At 39.6% G+C, this 27,803-nt stretch overlaps 1 protein-coding gene and 1 long non-coding RNA gene across 8 annotated transcripts in view; one reads left to right on the forward strand and one right to left on the reverse strand.

Moving 5' to 3' along the window:
• The window catches only part of cmip (c-Maf inducing protein), a 260,745-nt gene extending 257,665 nt beyond the window's left edge, over nt 1-3,080 (forward strand). For all 7 annotated transcript variants that reach the window (XM_069901342.1, XM_069901343.1, XM_069901346.1 and 4 more), the window contains one exon: nt 1,497-3,080. In XM_069901342.1, coding sequence (XP_069757443.1) covers nt 1,497-1,550 — 54 coding nt within the window. In that variant the 3' untranslated portion in view covers nt 1,551-3,080. The remainder of the gene's footprint in view (nt 1-1,496) is intronic.
• A 4,726-nt stretch (nt 3,081-7,806) lies between these two features.
• LOC138743964 (uncharacterized) lies at nt 7,807-14,095 on the reverse strand. The gene is made up of 3 exons (XR_011345144.1): nt 13,971-14,095; nt 8,940-9,031; nt 7,807-7,914 (listed from the first exon to the last, which is right to left on the reverse strand). It is a non-coding gene; the product is annotated as an uncharacterized lncRNA (long non-coding RNA).
• Nucleotides 14,096-27,803: the final 13,708 nt, after the last annotated feature.

Below are 27,803 nucleotides of genomic sequence, written 5' to 3' on the forward strand. Positions count from 1 at the left end.
TTGAATAGCCTATTTCTGCTCCTATGTTCTATGGTCTTCTCAAGCTGATAAGATTGTGAGTTAAAAAGGAACAGAGTGACCATGTCTCTTGAAGCCACTAAAGCAGAAACTCTAAATGTTGTTCAAAAGAAAAGTGGATAATTATTTGAAAAATAAATGCATTAATGGATGTTGATTGATATTGAGAAGCATTTAGGGAAGTGAAGTTCAAGTAGAAATTTGAGTTCCTGCAATACACAAATATGCTGGAAAAGCTCATCGGGTCATGCAGAATCCAGAGGAAGTAAAAGGTCATTAGAGTTCGTGTTATGGTTCTCACAGAAGAATAAAAGAAAAATAATAAATTCAATGATTTGTGAGACGACCAAAAATCTTCTGACCCAGTTCCAATTTGACTTAAATTTCAAAACGGGCAAACTTATTAAGGCTGGTAGATAGAATTAAAATAAAGGGGTCCACATTAAAGTTTGCATTGGAATCAGCAAAGCAAAAACTTGCATTTGAATATACTTCCCTGATGCCAGTAAATGTCTCTATTTGGCAGTACAGGGCATTTTGTTATAGATTTCATTGTTGCATGTACTAAGAATCAGAATTTAATGTGAGTCGCGCGGTCGGAGCTCCGTGAGCTCGAGGCCTTTTTTCTACGCTCCTCCCCCACCTCAGGACGTGGGAATCTCCCACTGGCTGCCCTGCATCGCTTTTTGCTCACCCCCTTCAAGGGAGAGCCTTCCTGGGTTTCGCGCTCGCCTCCATACGTTGGTCGGATCATCTTAAACACGATTTATTGACTTTTTTTCCGGCCTTTTGTTGGCGCTCAAAGTGGTGCCCACACTGCAGATCAAGCAGATCAATTGGCGCAAATGGGATCTCATGTTAGCGAACCAACGAGCATTACGAAAAATAATGTCATGAACGTGTGAAACAAAATCATTGTTTTGCAGCAACATTACAGGTGCAAAATTGCTATAAATTACATTTTTTTTAAATAAAGTAAAATAAATTAGTCCAATAGAAGAGTAAGAGAGGTAGTGTCTGTGGATCATTGTCCATTCAGAAATCTGATGGCAGAGATGCAGCTCTTTTTATACCATTGGGTGTTCATCTTCATGCTCCTGTACCTCCCCCCTTCCTGAAAGTAGCAGTGAGAAGGCCTGGGAGGTGAGGGTCCTTTAGGATGGAGGCTTCTTTCTCGAAACACCAACTCTCATAGATATCCTTCAGGGAGTGAAGGCTAATGTCCATGATAGCACTGGCCGAGTTCACAACTCCCTGTAGTATTGGCACCTCCAGACAAGATGCAACCAGTCAGAATGTTACCCAGAGTACACCTATAGAAATTTGCAAGAGTCTTTAGTGATGTACCAAGAAAAGAAATACACCTTCCTTTAGCCAACCACATTCCCACTACACAGACACTCCCCTGAAGTAGAGGTTTACTCCATGATGTTAGATCAAACGTTAACTGGATTTTTTCACAATTCATTATCCCATAGGCAAAGCTGCCAAACCTCAGAGAAGTGGATGTCCGTTACACAGAAGCCTGGTGAATTCTTCACACGGTGATCATCGAGAAAAAGATTATTTTGTAGAAGAATCAGAAAAAAGAAACTTTTTCCAGCATTTTTACCTTGGGTCAGGGAGTGCTGAGATCGCCAGCTCGGGTTCTTTCACCAGAGGCCTGTACAATGCTGTATTCCTTGTGGACCCTGGTTCATTCTTAATGCTTTTTGATTTTTGAAGATGAAAAAAAATGTGTAGCAGTAAGCCGGCCACAAGAGGAAGCTCCCTGATCATTAATTGCCTTTGTGCTTACGCTGTGTGTGAAAAGATATATTCCTCTCTAGTTTATTTCGTCTACTTGAACGGACCAATGTCAAACCAATTTGGAAGTTCGCATGATTGTCTTTGGCTGAAGATAGCAGTTATTTGATGGATACATTACCTTTGCCATCCCAAATCCTTGCAGTGATATGCAAAGTGATCATTTTTTTTTTGTACATAAATTTTACATAAACACACATATTTAAAAATTGTTCACATGACAGGTCTGGGACCTGACACTTATTTATGGATTGTAATTCTTTTACCTGTTTTTTTTTTGCTTATAGTATTGTAAAAACTAGTTATTTTGGTGGTCTGGTAGCCTGGAAGCTCTCCTTTAAATGTTTTTTTTCTTTGCCTTGATCTCGATGAACTTCTCTTATCTGACCTTTTGGATCACTGCAACTTATGGAAGATTCAGAAAGCAAGAAAGGATATTTTCTTCTCTTCTGACGTAAAGACTGGAACATTAAAGGAAAATAAGCAACAGGCTTTTCTTTACAAAGACCAAATTGCCAATTGTTTTTCTGAAGTTGTGATGAGGTTCCACCAAAGCTATCTGCATCCAAGAGTTTTAACAGAAAAAAAATTTGTAACATCATATTTTCTTAAATGTTCGACTCTATTGACATTTTCTCCTTTCCCTCTTTCCCCAACTAAAGCATAGTTCCAACACGCATGTATGATTTGCATGGCCCTCGTAGAGATCAAAACTAATAGCTTCACTTTTTATTGTGATGGCAACCACGAAGAGCATTCCTGGCAGTAATGGAATGCCTTTATTCTTTTCCGTTGCCCTTGTTTCATATGAGCCAATGTTGTATAAAGCAAAAATTATCTTTGAAATTTTTGGCATGGTTGCTACATTGCAAAATTTACAGCATCTCAGAAAAAAAAATACACACACAAATAAAAAAAGATTGTAACATGTACCTTTTTAATTTTTTTAATATGTAAATTATCCCAGATTGGAGGCCAGGCTACTTTGTTTTATACCTTGTTGCCGGTAGCATTTTCACTTTCCCTCCTGTTTTAAATTGGTTAAGTCTTAATCAGGTTCCTGTTCCAGAGCGCTGCATCGAGTCTCGTACTGCATGAAGGTGCAGGCGTGGAAAGAAGTTTCAAACAAATGCATCCATTGTTTATCATTAAGCACTGTTGCTTTTATCAGATGGTTTCTCTACTGTCCTGTAGCTGTTGTACAAAGAGATGTGAAATAATTTCAGGCAAAATAAACTGTAAGTGAATATCTTTCACTGTTGTAGTTGGTTCTGTTTAATTCTGGTGGCAAATTTGGAATGGACATTGAGTGATTTTCAGCTCGAGTACTGAGTGCAAGCCAGGTTCACAGCTGTTTATGGGCATGGTGCTGCAAAGTTTCATGAATAAGATGAATGATTTTTAAAAAGTAATAATTAATAATGATGTTGAAGCACCGAGGGGTGAAGAAGTAATTTTTTTTCCTTTCTCCCTGATTTAAACCAACTCAGCAGGCACAAAGGACTCTCTTTCACTTTTCATCTAAAGCAGCCATTCTCAACCAGGGCCAGAGCACATTTAAAGGGGCCGGCGACTGAAATCATGAAATGATTATTTATGTTTCTTTATGTTGTCGGTAGGAGTGAAGGGGCCCATAAACTTTAAGCAGAGTTCTAAGGGGTCAGAGCCAGAAAAAAAAGTTGAGAGTGGCTGCTCTAAAAGAAAGCTGAGAACTTTTATCAGGTAGCACAGAGCATCTGCACTACACAATGGAACTTCATCAACAAAGCAACCATGTTGTATTTACAGTTTTTTTTGGTTCTGGGCTCTCTTTGAAGTGCTTGTGCTCTGCAAAGTGTGGTATATCTGAACCACATTTTATACATACATGTCTGGGTGCCAGTCCTGATGTGTGATCCAGAATACGAGGCAGACAACATGTGTGGATGGAGGTCCATGTTATAAATTTGAAGCCAGTCTGGCAAGACTTGCATGGGACTTGAAAGGAGAAATTTCCATTTGCTGAAAAAACTGAAATAAAAGCAGATCCTCAACAGAGGCTGTTCTCTCTCTGATGTTTTGGACCATTCTTCCACTTCCCTTCTGACAGCCGGAGATGTAACAGCTGCTCACTTAACACCTTCCTGCCCAACACCCATTGCTCCAAACGCTCCATCCAGTTGAAGCAGTTGTTCACATGCATCACTTCTGCTTTAGCGTACTCAATTCAATTCTCACAACATAGTCTCCTCTGCACTAGTGAGACAGTTACCGTGAGCTTTCTCTGTTTCACTCCCTCTGTAACTTCTATACATGGCCTCTACATTATTTCAATGAAGTCCAATGTAAATTCAGAGAATAAAAGCTCATCTCCTAACCAGGTACATTATCGTCCTCATGAATACCAGAGAATTTGGCACAGTTAGTGTAATGCTATTACAGTCCCAGTGACCTGGGTTCCAATCCAACGCTATCTGTAGGTTCTCTCTGAGATCTTTGTGGGTTTTTTTCAGAAGCTCTGGTATCCTCCCACCCACCCTTCCAAACATATGGTGTTAATTGTGTTGCACATGTTTCATGGGCTAGAAGGGCCTTCTACCATGCTATATTATTAAAAATTTTAAATTACCAGCCTTTCCAAATTGTATCAAAACTGGTTATCAAACTATAACCACAGATGCTGCCTAGCCGGTGGTGTGTTTCCAACATTGCCTGATTTCATTTCAGATTTTCAGCATCTGCAGTACTTTTCTGCTTCAGTCGGTTCTGCGCAACTGCAAACTTATTTGGTGTTCCTCTGCCTTCATTAGTCACCTTCCAGTTATATTTCCTCCAGGCAAATCATAAACCATATCTTTTGGTCTCAATCTAATTACAGATATTGTCTCTCTTTTCTCTATTCCCTTTTTTCTGCAACATTAAGCATTTTAGCTTTCAGTCTCAATCCAAGGTCTTCCACGTGGAACTCTGGTGGAGTTTGCACATTCATGTAAACACAGAGTTTTCCCAGATGCTCAACTTTCTTTCCACATCCCAAGGAGCTGTTGGCTGTTATATTAGTGTGCTGCTGGAAATGAGCCCTTCTGTAATTTGCAATGTAAAGAATGGGTTATGGGGAAATAGGAGGAATGGGATTGGTTTGACATCTGATGTAGATATGGGCTGAATGGCCTTTTATGTGAATGGGAAATGTGAAACATTAATATTGTTTCTCTCTTGAGATGCTATCTGACCTGCTGAATATTTCCACTGTTTTGCATAAGAATGAAGTTTTATCCTTTAATGCTCCTGTACCAAGGTATTTTAATTTTCCTTTTATGAGTTTGAGAAATTGATGTTCTTATCTTGGTATTACAATTACAAAGAGTTATATATACCTTTTTAAGGAAAAATGTTCTACTTTACTTAAACATGTTAAATTCAGGGTCCCCAAAGGGGTTGATAAATGCCAGGGGGTTGAAAAAGGGACATTAAAATTGGGGATGGGGGATCGATTTAATATACCGCCTATGCCAGTGTTGGCCAAGCTCTCACGAGACTGGAGCTTGGTGGCCGCCATGTTGTATTTAGCTTCAGCCTACACAGTAATTGAGAGGGAATGGGAGGATGGAAAGAGGTACGTCCAGCACCGCCATTTCCCCGCCACCACCACCCCCCACACCCCCATCCAGCACAACCATCACTACCACCCACTGTCACCACCCACCTACCCCCCCCCCCCCACCAGAGCTGCCAACCCTCCCACACCCCTGTTCAGCACTGCTACCGTTCCCCCCCCACCCCCATCCAGCATCAGGATTCCATACCTGGGGGTCGATGAGGGACCACGTAATCCCTGAAAGGGTCAACAGGCTAAAAGGTTTGGGGACCCCTGGTTAAACTATCTTTAATGAGATGGTCACCTTCATCTAATTCTGTGATTGGTTGCATTAATGCTATTTTACCTAAATTTTTGTATATTTTCCAATCTATACCAATTTTTATTTCCTAAATCTTTTTGATTCATTTGATTTGCTTATATTTTCTTACATATGGCAAGGAAAATGCCCCCGATTTGGGGGGGTGGGGTGGGGAGTTAATCTTAGATTTTATTCCTGGATGGTCAATATACGTAACTTGATTCTTTTGTTACAATTTCATAACCGAGTTGACCATCCCACATGGGTAAAAATGGAACTAAATTTTATTGAGAATATTGGCATGTTGGCAATTTTTGGGTCTTCTCTATCCTCTTCTTTATACAAATTAACTGACAACTCTGGTCATTAAACACAGGTTGAGAATATGGGCATCATTTAGAAGGTTTTTTGGATTTCAGAGGTTTTCTCTTGCCAGTCCTATTATATATCCAATCACCTTTTTCAACCTTCTTTGCAAGATTCTGCACAGATTGGGTATTAAATGTTTTTAAGACCTTTTATTGCCAACAATTTTTCACCTTTTGAACAATTAGTTGTAAAATTTACCTGAAGCTCATTTCTTTAATACTTACAAATTAGACTCTTTGTTCAATCTCAGATTCCAGATTTTCCTGGGATTCCCAAGATGAATATTCTTGAATCATTTTGTGAACAACCACCTCCCTATGAAGGCTTAATATCTCTTATTTGTTACAAATTAGTCTAAGACAAGCCCTGTTAATTAAAATCAAGAATGCCTGGGAGCAGGATTTGAACCTTTTGCTGTTTAATGAGGTTTGGGACTGATTAACACTACATCCCTTTATATATGGCACTGTGTGCTGCAATTCAAAGTGGTTCAGAGAGCACATATGTCTGAAGTTAATTTGTCTTGTTTTTATTCGGACATAAATCCCCTATGTGATAAATGTGAAACAGGTGATGCACTTGCCCTAATTGAGAAAAATTTTGTAAAGAAGTTTTTCAAACATAATTGGTGATTCTCAATTTAAAATTGGAACTTAGCCCTTTAATTGCTCTTTTTGAAACATTCTGAGAAAACGATGTGTTACTAACTTCAATTCAATGCCACATTTTATCTTTCACTTTGTTGATGGCCAGACATCCAATTTTGATCAAATGGAAAGATAATGCCCCACCTATGCATGCACAATGGTGTAGGGATATTATGTCTTGTTTAAATTTAGAAAATATTAGATATTCAATCAATGATTCAAATATTAAATTACAAATGATTTGGGGCTTGTTCATGGCAAATCGTAACCTTAAGATTGACTGTTAATCTGGAATTTTGGCATTGTGTTGTCCGTCTCTTCGATTGTGAGACTTGAATTTACGAACGTTAATTTTCAACCTTGTTTAGGGGAAGGGGTTTTGAATTTTTTTCTCTTTTGTTATGTTCTATTTTATTATCATGATTGTGCTTTGGAACTTGTACTAATGATGATTTTTATAACATTTTCTTTTGGTCTTGTAGCACATTTCAAAATTGTACTGTTCAACTTTTTTATTATAAAAATATCAATAAAATATTTTAAAAAGAAAATGGCTGCAAGTAGATCCCCTCAACATCAAAAAAATACTCTCTCTGAATATGTTCCTGGGCCCCTCAGCATGCGTCCCTACAAAAGAAAATCTTGATCTTGAGCTTAATTCACCCGAACATTCTCCTCAGCAACTGATCTCCCAACCAATGTCCCAGCCTTACACTTAAGATTCAAATGCTGCCACTCCCTAACCAACACTCTCATCCTTCTCTGCCCCTTTTCCCTAATCTGTCACCACTTCGCTGTCAGAATCTGTCTAAATAGAGTTGCTTTGCACTTTACTTCCCTGTTAAAATTAATCTCTGATTAATGATAATTCATGGAACTCCTCTGAATTGATTCAAATAACTCGGCCACTTATGTTCAGCATTCTAGCCTATAGTCATTTGGTTTACACAACAGTTTGATGTTAACCATCTTCCTTTCCATCAACACCATGTCTGTCGCCAAACACGATTGGAAAATGACGCTGAATCACACGTGCATCCTCTGATCTTTAAGATATTTTTTATCCGTGCCTGATAATTTATCCATTTATTAAGATGCTAGATACCTTGAGTGATCTTATCTCACTCTACGTTGATTATTTCCAACATTTCACATTCTTCCTTCTCAATGTAGATATCTGCACCATCCCCGCTACCCTGAAAGGAGATACAAGGTGTACATTTCAACCTTCAGTTATATTTCCCAGCTCTAATTCTCAGTCTCTGTTTTTTGAAAGACCCTTTCATGTATTTATAAAAGTTTATTTGGTCATATGTGCTCTCTCTTCCTTTTCAGTTTCATCTGAATATTCAGCGCTGCTCCAGGCTCTCCGCTATGTTGCGATTTAAGTCTCTATAATTAACTTTGTTCTTTTGCCTTATCCATGCTATGTTTTATGACACCAGAGAATTGATTTGGAAGTTTTTCCTCTTACAGAATCATAGGGTCCTACAGCACAAAGAAAGGCCTATGGTCCCAGCTTGTCCGTTCCCAATGATGCACCCTCCTGCTTTAGTTCCACTTCCCGCATTAGGTCCAATCCCCTCTCATTCATGCAGTTATCCAGATATTTTTTAGAAACAAGCTGACATGCCTGCCTCTACTACTTTTTCTTTCCATTTGTCCACCACCCTCTGAGAGAAAAACTGTCCCCTCATGACCCTTCTAAATCCCAAACTTTTATCTTATAGTTATGCCCTCATGTGATCAATTCTCCGATTCAAGGAAATAAACTGTAACTAATCATCTTTTGTCAGCTCCTCAAAATTTTATAGCCCTCATTAAGATCCCCCTCACAACCTCTGATGCAGTAAGGAAACCAGCCCTAGACTTTCTATTCTCACAAATAATTCAACTTCCCTAATCCTGGCCACAAATTTGTAAACTTTTCCTGTACCTTTTCCAATTTTCTAAGATCCTTCCAATATCTAGGTAAGTAAAACTGCACACATTATTTCAAGTGTGGCCGAACCAGCGTCTTCCCTCACTTCAACGCAATGTGCCAACACTTGTATTCAATGCAGTGGCAGATTAACCATTAGGCTGAGTAGGCATAAGCCTAGGGTTCCAGAAGGGAGGGGTCCAACAGGAGTGGGGGGGATCTCTGGCTCCCAGTGTTTCATCTTATATTCATATGTGTGAGTTCTTAGACAACACATGGATGAAGGAAAAGGTTCTTTACTTTAAAGTTGATATGAACACCTGCCTGTCCCACATCGGACTTATCAGTCACCAACGAGCCTGCAGCAGACGTGGAGATACCCCTCCATAAATCTTCGTCCGCGAAGCCAAGCCAAAGAAAGAAGAAAGAAAGATATGAACACCACATGAGTTGCATACTGTATGCGTGTCAACCCCCTGCTGACAGCCAAGTCTAATCAAAGAGTAAGGCATTGCAAGTTGCATTCTAACCATGATCTCTATCATTACACCCGGCAGGAACGGGGACCTCTGGCTCCTAGCAGGAGCAGAAATGTTGGGGTCCCAGCAGGAGTGGGAACATTGGGCTCCCAGTAGGAGCAGGGGCTGCGTGCTCCTAGCAGAAGTGGGGGCTGTGGGGACCTCAGGCTCCCGGCAAGTGTGTGGACATCAGGCATCCAGCAGGAGCAGGGAAGTCGGACTCTCAGCCCGAGGAGTCGATGTCAACCACTTTGGAGACCTCTAATGTAAGTTATTTAATGTCACTTTTATTCAATGAAGGGTGGGGCAGGTCAGTGGGGGCTTTACTAAAGATCAGCCTAGGGGCCCAGGTGGTAGTTAATCCGCCTTTGATTAAATGCCCTAATGAAGAAAGAAAACATGCCAAATATTCTTTTCACTACCCTATAATGTGGGTGCCATCATTAACAAGCTAGATACAGTACTTGCACTCTTGGGTGCCCCTACTCCAAAACACTTTTTTAGGGCCCTGCCATTAATGGAGTAAGTTGTGAGGTGGTTTGATTTACCCAAATGTAGCACATTTCGCTTCTCTGAGTTGAACTGCATCTTCCATGCCTTATCCCAGTTCCCAATCTGATCTCAATCCTGTTGCAAAACCAGGTAACTTTCACGTTTCGTGTCAGCAACAAACTTACTCACCTTGCCACAAACATCCCTCTTCATTGGATTCCTTCAAACCTATCTACCTGTATCTGATGTATGCTTCTTTCTTTCTGCTTTGTGCTGCTTGTTAACCAGGGTTCCTTTATCTTCCCATTCCTGCCTTTTACCCTTCTGGGGACATGTTCATCCCATACCTTCCTTATTACACTCTTGCATTTATTGTTTGTGCCTTTACTCTCTAACATTTGTCACTACTGTTGCTAACCCCTGCCCAATCATTGTCCCAATACAGGATTCTAACTTGAGGATCAACATTATCCTTTTCCACAACCATCTTAAAGCTCACACAATTGTGGTCACTGCTCCCAAAGTGCTCACCTGAGAAGCTTAATTCCCCATAGAAGGTCCAATATTGGACCTTCCCTTCTAGAATCATACGCATATTGCAGTAGAAAGTTCTCCGGGCAACACTTAATAAAGTTCACCCCATCCAATCCCTTAAAACCTCGGTATTTGCAGTCAATGTTGGGAAGTTAAAATCGTCTACAGTAACATCTTTGCTATTTTTACAAACAATAGCAATCTCTCTGCATAGACTATTGGATCCTCTAGCTCCCAATGTCTAGTGGCCTGTAGTGTACACCCATCATGGTGACTACTCCTTTTCAGTTCCTCATGTCCACCTACACTGTCTCAGAAATTATTGAGAATATATTTGTTCTGAATCTTCCCATCTCCTCACTGATTTATCTTTAAGCACCTATTTTTATTTCACTTTGGGTGAAACACATTTCTGCCCTGAAAAAATGGCCTTTATCCTGCTGCTCGTTGACATTTTCCACATATGTTAAATTAAGGTTGCTGCTTTCAATATTGATGTCTATGCAACTCCCTTGAACTCAGGGTCATTCATTTTTTTGTTCTTACTTTGTACGGATTAAAAAGTGTCTTTAAAATTAAGAATTTCAAATTTTCAATATCCATCCTGTGGTATTGTTTCCACTTATGTTGGAATGGGTATGATCAGGAGCAATGAATCTAACTGCTGGAGGAACTCAGTGGTCAGTCAGCGACTGTGCAGGGAAATGGGTAGTCAGTCATAGAACATTACAGCACAGAAACAAGCCCTTCCGCCCTTCTAGTATGTACTCAACCATTTTTTTGCCTTGTCCCACTGACCTGCACCGTTCATAGTCCTCCATACTTCTCCCATCCATGTACCTGTCCAAATTCTTCTTAAATATTAAAATTGAACCCACCTTCACCACTTCACCACCCCACCACTCTCTGAGTGAAGAAGATCCCCCTAAACTTTCCATTTTCACTCTTAACCCATGTCCTCTGGTTTGTATTTCACCTACCCTCAGTGGAAAAAGCCTATTATATATTATTTATTCTGTCTATTCCCCTCATAATTTTAAATACCTCTATCAAATCTCCCCTCATTCTTCTACGCTCCAAAAAATAAAGTCTTAACTTGTTTAACCTTTCCCTGTAACTCAGGTCCTGAATTCCAGGCAACATCCTAATAAACCTTCTCTGCACTCTTTCTATCTTATTGATATCTTTCCTATAGTTAAGTGAACAAAACTCCACACCATTCTCTAAGTTTGGCCTCACCAATGTCTTAAACAATGTTATCATAACATCACAACTCCTATATTCAATACTTTGACTTATGAAGGCCAATATGCTAAAAGCTTTCTTTACAACTCTATCCACCTGTGATGCCATTTTCAGGGAATTATTTCCATATCCCTCCATTCTCCCATGCTCCTCAGTGCCCTACCATTCACTGTGTATGTCCTTTTTTGGTTTGTCCTTATAAAATTCAGAACCTCACACTTAGCTGCATTAAATTCCATCTGCCATTTTTCGAGCTGCTCCAGATCCCATTGCAGGCTTTGAAAACCTTCTTTGCTGTGCACAATGCCTCCAATCTTAGTGTCATCTGCAAACTTGCTGATTCAATTTAGCACATTATCATCTAGATCATCGATCATAGATCTAGATGATAAACAAAAACAATGGTCACAGCACCGATCGCTGAGACACAGGCCTCCAGTCTGAGAAGCAATTATCCACCATTACTCTCTGGCTTCTCCCGTCCAGCCATTGACGAATGTGGTTCACTCTTTCACCATGAATACTGAGCATCTGAACCTTCCATTATGGGACCTTGTCTTTTTCAATATTTTTATTAACATTGAAGTTTCACATTCAAAAATACAGAGAATGTTAAAAGTCAAAAAGATACATTACACTTTAATCATATCATTTCATCTAAGGTACCCCACATTTTAATCAAACAGATTATATTGTATTGATATTTTATTATTTAAAAAAAAGTACATCTAAACCCACTACCAAGAAAGAAGCTGATTGGCCAAAAACAAGGAATACAGAGTGATAAATTACTTCATTAGTTAACAGTTCTGCCTTCATAACAAGATTATAAAAGTAACTCAAAAAGGGTCCCCACAGTGTTTGAAAATTTAAATTCAAATCAGAAATTGAGTATCTAATCTTCTCTAAGTTTAAACATAACATGACGTCTCGTAACCAGTGAGCACAATGAGGTGGGGTAAACTTATTTCAGGCGATTATCTATTATCTAGGTATTGTAAGAGTAATTCTCAAGCAACCGGAAAATACATTTATCCGGCATCCCAATAGGTGCCACAGAAAGTAAAGTAAAGGTTTTGCTTTATGTAAATGCTAATGCCACAGAAGTAAATTACCACAATGTTTATCAGCTCCTACATTCCCGGCATGTAGATTGGGTTGAAATAAATTTAAGATCAGCTCCATTCCAAAACAACAATAATTTACGAATATGGCAAAAATGTCCAAATGTTTTTCCACAGGAACCTCATTGAACAGAATTTCAAAGCTACAACAAGGAGAAGACAAAATGTTTGATCAAAAATGTAAGTTTTAAACAGAATATTAAGAGAGAGACTCAATAGAAAGAGAAAAATGTATGTAGTGAGTTCAAAAGTTTAGATTCTTGACAGCTAACAGTGAAATAAATCAAATTCTGGATGATTAAGAAACCAGAATTGGAGGAGTTTGGATATGTTTGAGGAATGTAGGACTGGTGTAGTTTGCAGAAATTAGGGAGGAACAAAGCCTTGGGGAATCTGAAAGCTAAGGGGAAAATGTTAACATTGATGTAGAGCTTGTATAATAAATAGGGACATCTAAAGGTTTCTTAGACAGGCACATGGATGCAAGAAAAATAGAGTTATGGGTGTCAAGTTTGGAAGATTGTTTGTTAAGTAGGCTTCTATCGGTTGGCCAACATTGTGGGCTGTAGGACCTGTACTATGCTGTAATCTTCCATGTTCTTTGTTGTAGATATTCAGGCTAGTCTGTGAGAGCAATAAGTTGTGACTCTGTAGTTGTATTTGACACTGAAATTAACACAAAGGTCAACCATGGGACAACATGGACGAATAAGTAAATTGTAGCAACTGAAGATTCTGCGTCAGCCCTGATGAGATGAAATAAATTTTACCCAGAGTTTAATGTCTTTGAGTGGTTGGAAGAGATCCAGGAGGTAGATTTTTAATAACTTGTTGATTCAAAATAATTAACAAATTTTTATAAGACACTTTTGAATCCCTTTTAATGATTTATACGTTTAGATCTTGATGTAAAGAAAAGCATTTAATAGTTTTTTTTAGGATTTCATAAGACTTTGAATATTTTTGTATGCTTTCAACAGTTCAGTTTCAAACAGATCAAATTGAGTTTAGGGTCCATTGTCACCAACTTGGTTTTGTTCAAGATTTTTACAGTGGATCTAGTCTTGACTACCCCAAATGGCATTATTGTTATTCCAGTACTCTCTATGAGTTCAAAGTTCAACCTTGCATTGGACACTTTACTGATGGTAAAGTGAAATTTTTTACTCACAATAGCCAGGCTTCAGTCTTCCCAATATCATTAAAAAAAAATTCCATTAATCAAACACTGGATGTCGAACAAGTGGTCTAATGATTTAGAAGGTCAAAAATGTAACAGTTAGACATAAATACTTACAGCAGGGTAACAGGCCCTTTGGCCTGTGAACCCATGCCAGCCAATTATACCCAATTAACATACAAAACTACAATGTTATTTGAAACATTAACTGTTTCTCTTTCCACAAATACTAACTGACCTTCTGAGTGTTTCCAACAGTTTCTGGCTTTTAGAGACAATTTAGAGATGTCAACGGAGGTGGTGAATTCGATTTCCATTATTAACAGATTCTGCAACCAACTAAATGCTTCTTGTGATGAAATGGGAGCTTCTGCAAGGCCTGATCTTGATAGCAAGTTAGTTGAGATCAAATCATGAGCCAATGGCTTTGCTTTTCTGAAGCTCATGTGTTCAAGGCACACTTGTAACAGGGAGAATGCGTGGAGTTGCATTTGGATTCCAAGATAAATATTTCAATAAATTAGGCCAGGGCTTGGAATTTTTAAAAATAAAAATGTCCACCACTTCTCAAGTCACTAAGGAATAAACTCTGGTATGATCATCTGTCTGCAAAAAAGAAAATCTCTCCCAAAGTGTGAAATGATCATTCTTATCTATCTTTTTATATATAAAAAATATATCTGAGATTTGGTTGAACTATGACAATATCAGCTGTGAAAAACAAATAGATGTACAGTTATGGTTGTCATTCTGTTGTCTGATGAAATACTTTGTAACATTATCCAACTGAGGTTTGGACAAAGACATTTTCATTGGAACAGATCCCAATGTGTGGCATTTTGTTTCATTTTCTCTTATTTGGTAATGACCCTAATCAAAATATGCATTCATGAGTTCTATGACATTTATACGGGAAACACGTTGATGAAATTGGAAGATGGCTGGCATCAGGTTCGGTGAGATACAAGCCAGAGGACAAGGGTAAAAGGGGAGAAGTTTAAGGGGAACACTGGGGGAGGGGGGTGGGAGTGGAATGAGCTGCCAGCTGAAGTTGTGAATGCGGGCTCATTGTTAACATTTGACCCTTTGGACTCTGGCCATTTTTAACCATTCATAATATATAGTCCAGACTGGGTTCATGGGTACAGTATGAACACCAGTGCACACCAGCTGGTAGTTGGGTATAGAATAGTCCTAGAAAACCTGGACATGAGTTTATGCGCTTGTTGGTAGTCCCAGAAGACGGGGAGATGGAGTCGAAAGGATTAAGAAACATTTAGACAGGTACATAGATGGGCAGGGTGTGGAGGGATATGGAATGGTAGCAGGTCAGTGGGACTGGGCAAAATAATAGTTTGGCACAGAATAGAAGGGGCAAAGAGCCTGTTTTCAGTGCTGTAGTGTTCGATGTTCTATCAGTATAAAATTGAACATGGGGGTACGTCAAGTCAGTAACTATTCAACCATCCACCTCTTGTCTCATCTGTGGAAGAATATGTGGTTTATATCATTAGATCCCTGAAACCAGAAAACGAAATTGGTGTCATTCCACATCCCAAAGGACTGACTGTCTGACACTATTCAAGGTGGAGGTGAAATCACCTCTGGTTACAATGTTTAGCAATCAACAGCTTGCTTCACACTTGCTCTCTTTTTTTAACCAATGGGTTGCACTGCTGCCTAATAAGAAATGCAGAGCTACTAAACACATATTTATTGAGTGGAATAAACTCTGAATTAATGGGAGTGGCTGGTAAATTGTGTATCACAAGACATACTCACATGATAGGTTCGAGGGTCAATCACACTGTTTACAGCACCAGTGACCAAGGTTTAAATCCAGCACTGTGGATAAGGAGTTTGTACATTTTCCCCATGACTGTCTGGGTTTTCCTCGGATGCTCCGGGTTCTCTTTGGCTTGGCTTCGCGGATGAAGATTTATGGAGGAGTAGGTCCACGTCTGCTGCAGGCTCGTTGGTGACTGACAAGTCCGATGCGGGACGGGCAGGCACGGTTGCAATGGTTGCAAGGGAAAATTGGTGGGTTGGGGTTGGGTGTTGGGTTTTTCCTCCTTTGTCTTTTATCAGTGAGGTGGGCTCTGCAGTCTTCTTCAAAGGAGGTTGCTGCCCGCCGAACTGTGAGGCGCCAAGATGCACGGTTGGAGGCGAGATCAGCCCACTGGTGGTGGTCAATGTGGCAGGCACCAAGAGATTTCTTTAAGCAGTCCTTGTACCTCTTCTTTGGTGCACCTCTGTCTCGGTGGCCAGTGGAGAGCTCGCCATAGAACACGATCTTGGGAAGGCGATGGTCCTCCATTCTGGAGACGTGACCCACCCAGCACAGTTGGGTCTTCAGCAGGGTGGATTCGATGCTTGCGGATTCTGCCAGCTCGAGTACTTCGATGTTGGTGATGAAGTCATTCCAATGAATGTTGAAGATGGAGCGGAGACAGCGCTGATGGAAGCGCTGATGGGTTCTAACCACCCTACAAAAACATACTGGATTGTATGTTAATTTGGGTGTAATCGGACACCACATGTTTAAATAGCCAAAACAGGCTTCCATCACACTGTCAATGAAATTTAAAGTTACAAAAAAAGTTAAAATTTAATATATTAGTCAAGTTTATTGTCATCTCATTGCACAAATACAACGCAATGAAACAGTGTTCTCCGGTCCTCGGTGCAAAACACGCAGACACACAACCAGACATAACGCATATACAGACAAACAATGCACAATGCAGGACAAGTGATCATCTATACAAATAAATATTGTTTTGTGAGTGTCTCAGATGGCAAGTGTGAGCAGTTCCTTTGGTCGTTACATGAAACTGAAGTGGGCCTCCTGATTCTCAGTTGTCTTTTTACTGCTCCCTCAACAAATTTAATTCCCATCAACGAAGGTCATGGATTAAATTGTTTCAATGTCTTTTCATTGAAAATAACATTGGGTTAAATATTACTGGATTTAATTTTAATTTCTCCACATGTGGATACATGTGGACCTCATCCCTTGCCAAAAAACTGAATATTTTAAAACTTACTAATATTTGCAGATATTTAAATGGCTCAGACAGATTTAAATAATTAAAAAGGTCTAATGATAACATAAATCAATTAAATTTTAAAAAAATTAAAACTTTTTTACCTGCACATTTGTTTTTTTTCTCTCTGCAGGTCTATGAACTCGAGGATTGCGCAATTGTCCATGCCCCTAAATTCCCACCCAGGTATAAAACTGGGAACGAGGTGTGAATTTTACCTTCACTCTAAGCTAGTCAGTACTCTGCCTCTGGACTGGCTGTTGAGCTCACTGGTGAAACAGGAGGTCAGATGCTCCTGCATCTGACATGTGAGTGGGTGATGGTCAGTGGGTGGCTGGGGCCCCTACCAGCTGTCAGCCAGCTTGTGCTTTTTCCATTTCAGCCTCCTGTTTTAGGAAGTCCACTCTTCCTATCCAGGCAGGTGATTAGATTGTATATGACACATATCTGGAAGTGATAAGAGTGGTTAATGATTATTAGAAAGTAAAAGAACATTGTTAATGTGCAATGCATCACTTATCTCAACATTAGATGTGTTCTTGATGTGTGTTTTGCTGTAAGACAGTTGTTTGCCTTTGTTCTCTTTTGACTTGAAAAGAGTAATAGAATCAGAAATTTACTGGCATAAAGTGGACCCTTTGGCTCCTTATTTCCATATCAGCCAAGAATGGAGATACTTGGATTATTGCCACTGCCCATCCTTTGGTCTAGACTCTAGAGTATCATAGATTACAGCAATTTTAAAAGTTATTGGGAAACTGCATCTTTCATCCATTCAGGTGTGAGATCCAGACACCCCAACACTTTCTGGCTATTTTTTTTTCTCAACCACCCCCCCCCCCCATACTTCCAATCACCATAGCAACAGGAAATTTCTCATTTGTTTATGGACCTCGATTAAATCTGTCCAAGTTGTTTCCTTCTCTAAAAATGATAACTCCAGCTAATTCAGTATCTCTTATTAGTCCTGCTAACATGTTTGAATATCTCCTCGTCAAGCTCCCTGGTGCAATTGTGTTGAAGTCAGTAACATGACCTGTACTGAGTGTGCTGGTAGACTCCTATTTATTTACAGGCCCCCCCCACATCTCCATCGGGCACACTGAACTCAAAACGGTCAACCAGTTGACCTACCTTGGCTGCACCATTTCATCTGATGCAAGGATCGACAACGAGATAGACAACAGACTCGCCAAGGCAAATAGCGCCTTTGGAACCCTACACAAAAGAGTCTGGATAAACAACCACCTGAAGAAACACACAAAGATCAGCATGTACAGAGCCGTTGTCATACCCACACTCCTGTTCGGCTCCGAATCATGGATCCTCTACCGGCATCACCTACGGCTCCGAGAACGCTTCCATCAGCACTGTCTCCGCTCCATCCTCAACATTCATTGGAATGACTTCATCACCAACATCAAAGTACTCGAGCTGGCAGAGTCCGCAAGCATCGAATCCATGCTGCTGAAGACCCAACTGGGTGGGTCACGTCTCCAGAATGGAGGACCATCACCTTCCCAAGATTGTGTTCTATGGCCACCGAGACAGAGGTGCACCAAAGAAGAGGTACAAGGACTGCTTAAAGAAGTCTCTTGGTGCCTGCCACATTGACCACCGCCAGTGGGCTGATATCGCCTCCAACTGTGCATCTTGGCGCCTCACAGTTCGGCGGGCAGCAACCTCCTTTGAAGAAGACCGCGGAGCCCACCTCACTGACAAAAGACAAAGGAGGAAAAACCCAACACCCAACCCCAACCAACCAATTTTCCCTTGCAACCGCTGCAACCGTGCCTGCCTGTCCGCTTCAGACTTGTCAGTCACCAATGAGCCTGCAGCAGACGTGGACATACCCCTCCATAAATCTTTGTCCGCGAAGCCAAGCCAAAGAAAGAAAGAAAAATTGCTTTAAACTCTTCAAGCATGAATCTTTTCACTCTTATGTTTCTGCCTTCTCTACCGCCTTACCCATTTGCACTACTGCCCACCCATGGTTCTCATTTGGCACCTCCCCTCCCTACGGAAGAGTCTATGCCCCTCACATTGGCCTCATGTGCCAACTTAGAACCTGCAAACATAGAATGGAAGTATGTCTTCATCAATCCCAATGGACTGCCTATGAGGAAGATCACTTCTTATGCAAGAGCATTTCAGTGAATGGAATGAGCGTTTTTCTTTGTCAACCCATTCTTATTGTTTCTGACACTGCCTTTTAATTTAAGTCTTTGAAGTTGTGTTTCCCCACCTGCTTTAGCTGATTTAATATATGTCTCTGAGTCCAGGCATCTGAGTTGCTAATCTAGTAACATGATCATTATTCTTCCATAGCCCTCAGTAGTTTCATATGTGTATGTGTATATATGTGTGTATATCTTCTTCGGTGCAAAGAGTTGAGTTATTTATTTTCCTCCTGTTCTTTTGAAATACTTGGATGGCATAGATAGCATAGCGGTTAGCACAACACTGTTATACTGCCAGCAACTGGGGTTCGAATCTGGTTCTATCTGTAAGGAGATTGTATGTTCTCCCTGTGTCTGCGTGTCTGCTGTGTCTGGGTGTTCCAGCTTCCTCCCACCATTTTAAACGTACTGGGGTTTGTAGGTTAACTGAACTCATTGGCTGGAAGGGTCTTTACTAGGCTCTATGTCTAAATTTTTAAAATTTATACTCGCCACTGCTGGGAGGTTATATCTGATGAGTGCTCATGTAGTGAGATTCACAATCCTCAGTTAATTTCCCCTCTTGCTAACTTACAATGGTTCATGCCATGAATATAAGTATTGTTTCACTCAAGAAAAAGATGAACCTGTCCACAAGATTCTGCATTGTTAGAAAGAGGAATTTATTTCTGACAGATTTTGGTGTCTTTTGTTTCCTTCATGAAGTGGAAAGTGGGAAAGCTTGGAACAGATTGCTGTGTGTTTCTGCTTCAGTTACATCCTGAGTGGTGACATCTTCAGAATCAGAATCAGGATCAGGATTTGGATTTATTGTCATGAACAAGTCATGAAATTCGGTGTTTAGCAGCAGCGTCACAGCGCAAACATTCATATTATAACCATCTTACAACATCACTATATAAAATAATAATGACAATAACAGTTCACAAAAAGTACGGCAGCGTCCTTGGTTCATTGTCCATTCAGGAATCCGATGGCAGCGGGGAAGAAGTTGTCCTTGTGCCGCTGAGTGCTCCTCTTTAGGCTCCTGCACATTTTTCCCTGATGGTAGCAGAGGACATGGCCTGGGTCGTGGGGATCTTATCAGTCATCAGGAAAGTTAAGTCGGATTTAACTCTTTTTAAAAATTTGGACATACACCTCAGTTTCAGGCCCTTCTGGGCCATGAGCTCATGCTGCCAAAATACACCAATTAACATACAAACTACGTACGCTTTTGTACGGTGGAAGGAAACCGAAGCACCCGGAGGGAACCCACGCAGGTCACAGAGAGAATGAACACACTTCTTACAGACAGCGTCGTATTCGAACCCAGGTCACTGGAGCTGTAATAGTGTTGAGCTAACTACTATACTAATGTGTTGCGCTTTGAGTTTGCACATCACCAGAGGGTATTGATAATAAAAAGAGATGTATTCTTTGGAGGCTGGACTTAAAAAGAGGGCAATGTGTGGCTAACCCATGCCCATTGCTTCCATCAAGGCAGAACAAAGTCAAATGGTAAGCTTTTGGACTGCAATTGTGCACAGACCAGACTGCTAAAGGCAATGTAAACTGAGTCCACAATTTTTAAAGTAAGCCTGTCTCTCTTACGGGGAAGTACTTTGCCCAGAAGCTATTGCAGGAAAGCATTCCGAGACTGAATTTGATGTGGAAGACATGAAGAAAGAATTGCAAGGGAAGAGGACTCCAAGATTGGTCAAAGAGTTGGAAAGGAGGAGAGAGGACTTTGAACTGCAGAGAGATACAAGGTCTGCAGTGAATCTCTGCAATGGCAATGGAAGCAATAATTACGGTTGCTAATTACTGGTATCTAGTCCAACATTGTGGCTATAAATTGCAAGAGCTTCACAAATTCAGAATCACGGTTAAGGTCAGTGAATGAATCCCACTTTTCACGGTGAGTAATCTATAAATTCTCACATTCACACACAAATCACTGATGCAAACCTACGCTCACGTTGCTCTTTGCTCAGACTGCCAGCTGTTCTACTTTTCTCGGTACCATTACTATCAGTCTCTTTCCCAATACTCTGCTAGGCTACTGACCAGCTTGAAATGAATTATAGAAGTGTATACATTCCACACGCGGCTGAATTTCAGCATCATTTGTACAAGAGCGGTGCTTCATATAGTTAACTTAATTCATTGACAACTGGCAATTTTTGTATGTTAGATTTTGCATTTCTAATGTTTAAAAGTTCAAGTTCAAGTTTATTTATGATCTGATTGCATAAGTACAACCTGACGAAACAGGTTGTATGTTTTTCTGGTCCTTGATGGAAAAACATATAAACACACATCCAGACAAACGATACATATGCAGGACAAATATACGCATAAAAACAAATTAATAGACAGAGAGATCAATAAATAAATTGGCAGTCAAATGAATGAAAGGACAGAAAGACAGATAGATAGATATTGATATCAATGAGTGAAGTCAGAAGGTTTATTTAAATTTACAGAATGGAAATGCAGTCCACTCAAGCCTTCAACTAATTAAGCTATGTTTGTTATTTTCGGGCCCAATCGCTGAGGGACTTGAATTTGTTCATCGCAGCTTAAGAGGATATTCTAAAGAACAAAAAAACATTTGTTTATCACTCACGTTATCCATTGCTGTAGGATAGTTTAGCTCCTTGTACATCATAAACATAATATTCTTTTCAAAGTTAGAGGCTTTAATATTGCTGATTTATATTACTTAATTGAAGAAATCTCTTGGTTCACAGTGTATACTGGCATATTTATGATTTTAATAAAACTGAAAATGATTACTTTTCTTCATTGCTATATTAAATTTTTCAATGTTTTTAAATTAGATAATTTGGGAAACAAGGTATAATTATTTTGCATCTACTCTGTCTTCTTTCAATATCTTTTCGAACTTCATAGACTTGGAGTGACAGACAGGGAGTGACATAGCACAGAATGACGTGGTGATGGAGAAACAGACTCTTTAGACCATCAGATTCATGCTTGGCCTATTTTAATGTTTGCAACATTTATCTGGCTTGATCTATAACCATAATACTGCCTCCTATGCCCAATGAAAATAAATTATTCTTGTTTATCAAACCCTTTAGTCGTTTTAAACATTCTATTCAATTTTCTTAATGTGCTTTTTTCATCGAATCATCTTTTTTTACTGAAGTGAATAATTTAGGAAGATATTCCTTGGGGTCTTGGCAATACTTTGGCATCTTTGCAAAACTATTAGATCCAATATTGTTTTTCTAGTTATATATCTTGTAACTATTTTTAAATGTAGTTCCAGCTCCAGAGAACAAAATTCAACAGTACATCCTCATGTTTTGGTACATCATTCTTGCTCACTTCTATTGTTGTTGACCCTCCTATCTTCTGGCACATATTCAAACACTTGGCTCACTGTGTTGCTAAAATGTAACGGTTGCAACATGGAAAAGGATAAGATTGAAACTTTTCTGAAATAAAAAACCTTGGACACACCTACCACATCCCACTTTGGTCCACATCCTCTGCCCATTATTTTATTTAGTCTAGGAATTGTCCCATGCCATTTCTTTTTGACACTAAAACTGTGACCTGTTACCTATTAATGGCTAGCAAGTTCTCACAGCTGCCAGCAAATAGAACAGCAGGTGCAATCTTTGTCATCCATGCCTAAAAAAAAGAAATAACACAATGCCGTCTACCTTCTTCCAGCTGTAAGGGACTGTCACTACTGAATGAAAGGATGCTGCAATGATGGGATGGGCAGAGAAAATTCTCACAGGAAGTCTAAGGACTCTGGTTAGTTCAAACACACTTGAAACTATTATTTGAGATTGTAAGACATCACAGATTTCATAGCAACAAAAGATTGTTTTTGAGTGTTGGCACTTTAAAAGAGCAAGGTTACAAGTGAAAAATGGTTTGTAAAATTTGGTAATCTGTCACTAAATTCAATCCTTCATTTTTCAAACCAATATTTATAAATTAAGTTTTAGATGAAAGTTACATGTTGCGTGTATGTTAACGTCATTTGTGGCAACCTCACACTTAAAAAGAGCAAGGGAAAACAAAAATGTCACCAATAAATCAGGGTATAAAACCTCAAGGTACAATGGGTGATACAGCACCCAGAAATGGGTCCACTGACAGTTCTAACAGCACAGCACAATTCCCTTGGAGCTTGGTCATTGAATTTCTTGCCGCAAGCCTTCTTCTGTTAAGTCAGACATTACTTTTCTTTTTAAAGTTGTAGTGGACTTTCTTTCAACCCCTCATGTATAAAAACATTCAATCCATTTATCATTCCCCATGAAGAAAGTTTTCTTCTCATCTTCACCTTTTGTTTGGTCTCGATCATTTTAAATTAATATCTGCGCAACATAGCTACCAACCAAGAGAGAAAAAAAAAATCTCATTCTTTGATTTTAATGTTCTTTATAACACATTGAAACTGTGCAACTGTAGACCTACCTAATACCAAGGGGGATAGCAGAACTCTCAGATATATACAGAAGATGTTGGAAATATTCAGGTCAATTTTTAAAAAATTAGATCAAGGAGAAGTTCATCGACTTAAAATATTAATTTTGTTTCTTCGTGGCTGGTGCCTGCCCCGCTGAATACTCTCAGCACCAAGGTAGTCTAGCTCACCCATTCTCAACCTTTCCTTTCGGCTATGTCCCTGTTAGAATTCTGCACAAAGTGCTTTCCTGTGAAGCAGTCAAGTTGGTTTCTTCCGTAACTTTCTCCTACCGACTACATAAAAAATTTCTTATCCGTGGATATGGGGAATTAAGGATTATTGGGAATGGGGTAAGCGGAACAGAGTCCACGGCCAGATCAATCATAATCTTACTGAACAACAGACGCTACCTCAGTTTCTCCTATTTTTTTTGCACTATTTATTTATTTTTTAAATGTGATTTGTAGCAATATTTGCCATCTATTGGTGCTGCAAAACAACAAATTCCATGACATGTTCAGGGCAACAAAATACCTGATTCTTATTCTATACAATGCCAGAGCAGGCTTGACAGGCCAGATGACCTACTGCTGCTCCTGTTACGAGCCCAGAGGACCCCAAAACCCAGCAACAGTAGATATTCACCAAGACAAATGGTTACTTAAACAAAAGTTGCTTTTAATTATCTTTAAACATGAAAATAGAATCAAACTTTAACTTATCTCTATTAACTTACTTAATCTAACTTAACCTCCTTCTAATTCTAAGCACATGTGCATGTAATGAGTGTGTCAGTTCAGAAAAGTTCTTTGATTTACAGTCCAATCTCACTTCTCACACTCCAAGTTCACCAGTATTAAGCAATTCTTATATTGTGCACAGAATTTAACATTTATAAAGTTCACCAGGGTTTGGTGCTCGAAAGGTAAATGGTTACTGCTCAGGAAGGTTCTTGTCAGTTTTCAGAGAGAGATTTGTTGTTCCAGGACATCCACAATTGATGTTCTTCCACTAGCCACTCCAGTGTCTTCCTGACAAAACTTGCCTCTTCAGGGTTCTCCAGATGAATCACAGGTCACCACAGAATTCCCTTTTGTTTCTCTTATTCCAAGTGAAACATTAGACAGCCAGTCCTCTCCTCTTGCATGAACCACAAGGGCTTTGACCAAGCCATCTTCCAAAATGAGGTTTCTTTCCAGCTTGTCCTGTTCCAGTTCCAGCTCCCTTGCTGCCCGTAACACTGTACAAGTGATCTCTCTCTCTCTCTCTCTCTCTCACTCTGAGAAAAAGCCTGTTTCACTCTCTCTGCTTGCAAAACCACATGACCCTCTTAGAGCAGCTCCAGCATTGTTGCCTTTGGTAAACAACAATCCTTTAGTGAAGTCTCTTGAGCATTCTTCAAAGCTCTTGCAAAAGCTGTGAGAAGCCACTATGTCTATCATTAGCAGGGCTCCAGTATTTCAAATAAGATCTGTTTTAAAGTGTTTGTATGTGACCTACTATAACAAACCTTTCCCAATTTATCTCCCAAAAACATATCTATATACTCTGTCACACACCTATTTCTTATGTTCTTCTGTTCAAAACCTTTCTTCTATTTATCATAAACTAGACATCTAGAACTTGGATATATCTGTCTGAAGTCACACTTAATCTGATGCATCGCTTATCTGTTTTATCCCCTTCTCAGGCTTCCAGAAAATGACTGCTCATCCTTAATTACATCAGTAAACTTTTACTATATCTGTAAACTTTTCCATCCCTGAAACACAACCAAATATCCCCAATTCTCCATGTGTGTTCTCTTGTCCATCCCTAAATATAATCATTGCTTTGCTTCCTAATTGCGTTGGATGTTTGGATCTGTAGCTCAGGTGACTGACAAGTCTGTGGGGCTGCCGGAGCACGGGTGGGGTGGGGTGGGGGGGGGGGTGGAGGGGGAATCCATGGACACTCACTGTTTCTGAAGGGACTCATTTTTGTTTCTCTTTCTCTTGCACTGGAAGAGGTATCTGGCGAAGGGAATTTTGTGTAATATATGTCCTGTATTATTACATGATGAAAAAAGAATCTTGAATCTTTAATGTCTTTTCCTGAAGCTTCTAAATAAATGAATTCTGGAATCCCCTCCTTAAACCTAAGTATATTTCTTTATTCCTTTAACGACTTCCCTTAAATCTGTTTTATGGAATATCTTTTTGGTCAACAGCCTTAATATCTGCTTAATTGACTGTGGCAAACTTTGCTCAATGAGCTTTCTTGCAAAATGCCAATGAGCATTTTTGTACATTTAAAGAATACATGAAACACAAATTATTGTAGTAAACTTCTTTCTCCCCATAATATGTTATCTCCTGCATTATATCTGCTCTCTCTTAATGCATTTAATGCCATCCTGATACATGCTTGTAGACAACAACACTGGTCAACCCTCACTTAATCTTCTCAAGTCATCCTATTTTAGATTGTTTATCAGTGCCCAAACACAAATGAACCAGACATCGAGTTGTTTGAAGACGTAACCTGAGATATACCCTGCCACTATCCCTTAGTTTTAACCATGCACATTTACTAGAATTGATCATTTTCTATCTGCCAACCAACATCATGTCCATGTTACCTTCCCTGCTAACAAGGTTAACAGTAAGGCCTGAAATGCCAACCTATCACTACAAATACTGGAAATTTGACTTAAACAGACTAACATCTGAGAAGAAGCCCTGGATTTAAAATGTGGACATGAAATTAATTTCAAGTTGAGTTGGGATAGGGAATCAGTCAATGTTGTTAATCCACCTGCAGATCTCAATCTCTATTTCATAAGAAGTCAAGCAGAACCAGACTGTTTGGCCCCTTGCACTCCCTCCACTATTCATGCAGATCATGGCTTATCTTAGTGCCAGTTTCTTGTAATAACCCCTTGTACTGATATGTTTTCTTCCACTGTATAGCCTTTACCAGTTACTGTTTATATGAGGCTGGCCCACCCACTAAAGACTCATCCCTTAAGTCTCCTCCTCCCCTTTTGCCCTGGCCATAAAGGTCGTGTTACCTCCCCCTTTCCGTCGGTCCTGTACCCGGATCCGAGCCAGCCAAAGTGTGCATTAAAGCCTATTATTTCTGCAGCCTATGACTCTGTGGTTATTGATAGAGCCTATCACCCTTACCCCTTAATATCCAAACATTTACCAGATTTTAATCTCACCTCCTCTCCTGTCCTGGTTGTTCTCTAACGTGCATTGAGAATAGTGTCACATTTTCTCACACCTCTTACTTCTATCTAAATGGTTTCTGATTGTAATCCCTTTGGAATTGCTTACAATTTCAGGGTTCAAAGTTCAGATTTAATGTCAGAGTATATGCATGACATCACATCAACCGTGAGATTCTTTTCTCTGTGGGCCAGGCAGAATTTCTACTTATTGGTGGTACAAAAGAACGAAATGTCAACAAAACTGACTATGCAATACCGAATAATAAATAATGTGCAAAGAGTCCTCAAATGAGTCTCTGAGTGAGTTTGTTGCAAATTCCAATCTTCCCCTGGAAAGGAATCTACCCCAAACAATGGCACCTCTGTGTTAGCAATGCAGATCTTCTGCACAAAATGCTCACAGAGATAGTGACCAAATATGTGCATAATTTTCAACATAATCTAGTGGGTTATCACCAGGTAATTGTCAGAACAACCTTGTGTCCAGTAAGCCTCAGCAGTTAATAAAATCTGTGACGCACACAATTCCAGCTGGAGATTGTTAGCTGAAATACTTGCCTCAAGATTATGATGCAGGCTGTTAACTCCCTCAGACCAATTATTTTTGTTAATATACTATGTGTGTTGAGTTTTATTCAGAGAGATGTCAAATCCTGGCAATTTTCCCAAACCCAGATCTTTTTCCAGTCCCAATGGATAGATGCTTTGTGATGTGAACAAATTAATTTATTGACTGTTTGATTCAAGCATTTTCATCAGTTATTTTTATATAAAATGATTAAACATAAATAACTAAAGCTCGCGTAAAAAAAAAAATTCAGCAAGTAACTCCTGTACAAAATAAAATATAAATAAATCCTGGGTTACTGCTTAAATCTAGGGCAGGGATCTTTGTTCAAGTTCAATTTCAAGACCTGCCTGAAAAACCATACCGAGCTAATCAAGAACTTTTTTTCACTCTCCTAACATCTTGGAGTTGATTCTTACATCTCAGGACCATTTTCCACATTTAGTGCTCCCTATTTTTGTATCTAAAGTTTGTATCCTAGCCAGATGTTAATCCCCTTTTCACCCAACGTGTAAACCATTGTTGCTACTGAAGTCCTAGCTGAGACCTAAGCTCTAAGTCAAGGAGAAAAATTGCTAACTAACTAACCCGAAAATACTGGGAATACTCAGCAGGTCAGGC

The sequence above is a fragment of the Narcine bancroftii genome, chromosome 10, assembly GCF_036971445.1.
Source record: "Narcine bancroftii isolate sNarBan1 chromosome 10, sNarBan1.hap1, whole genome shotgun sequence".
NCBI classification, from domain to species: domain Eukaryota; kingdom Metazoa; phylum Chordata; class Chondrichthyes; order Torpediniformes; family Narcinidae; genus Narcine; species Narcine bancroftii.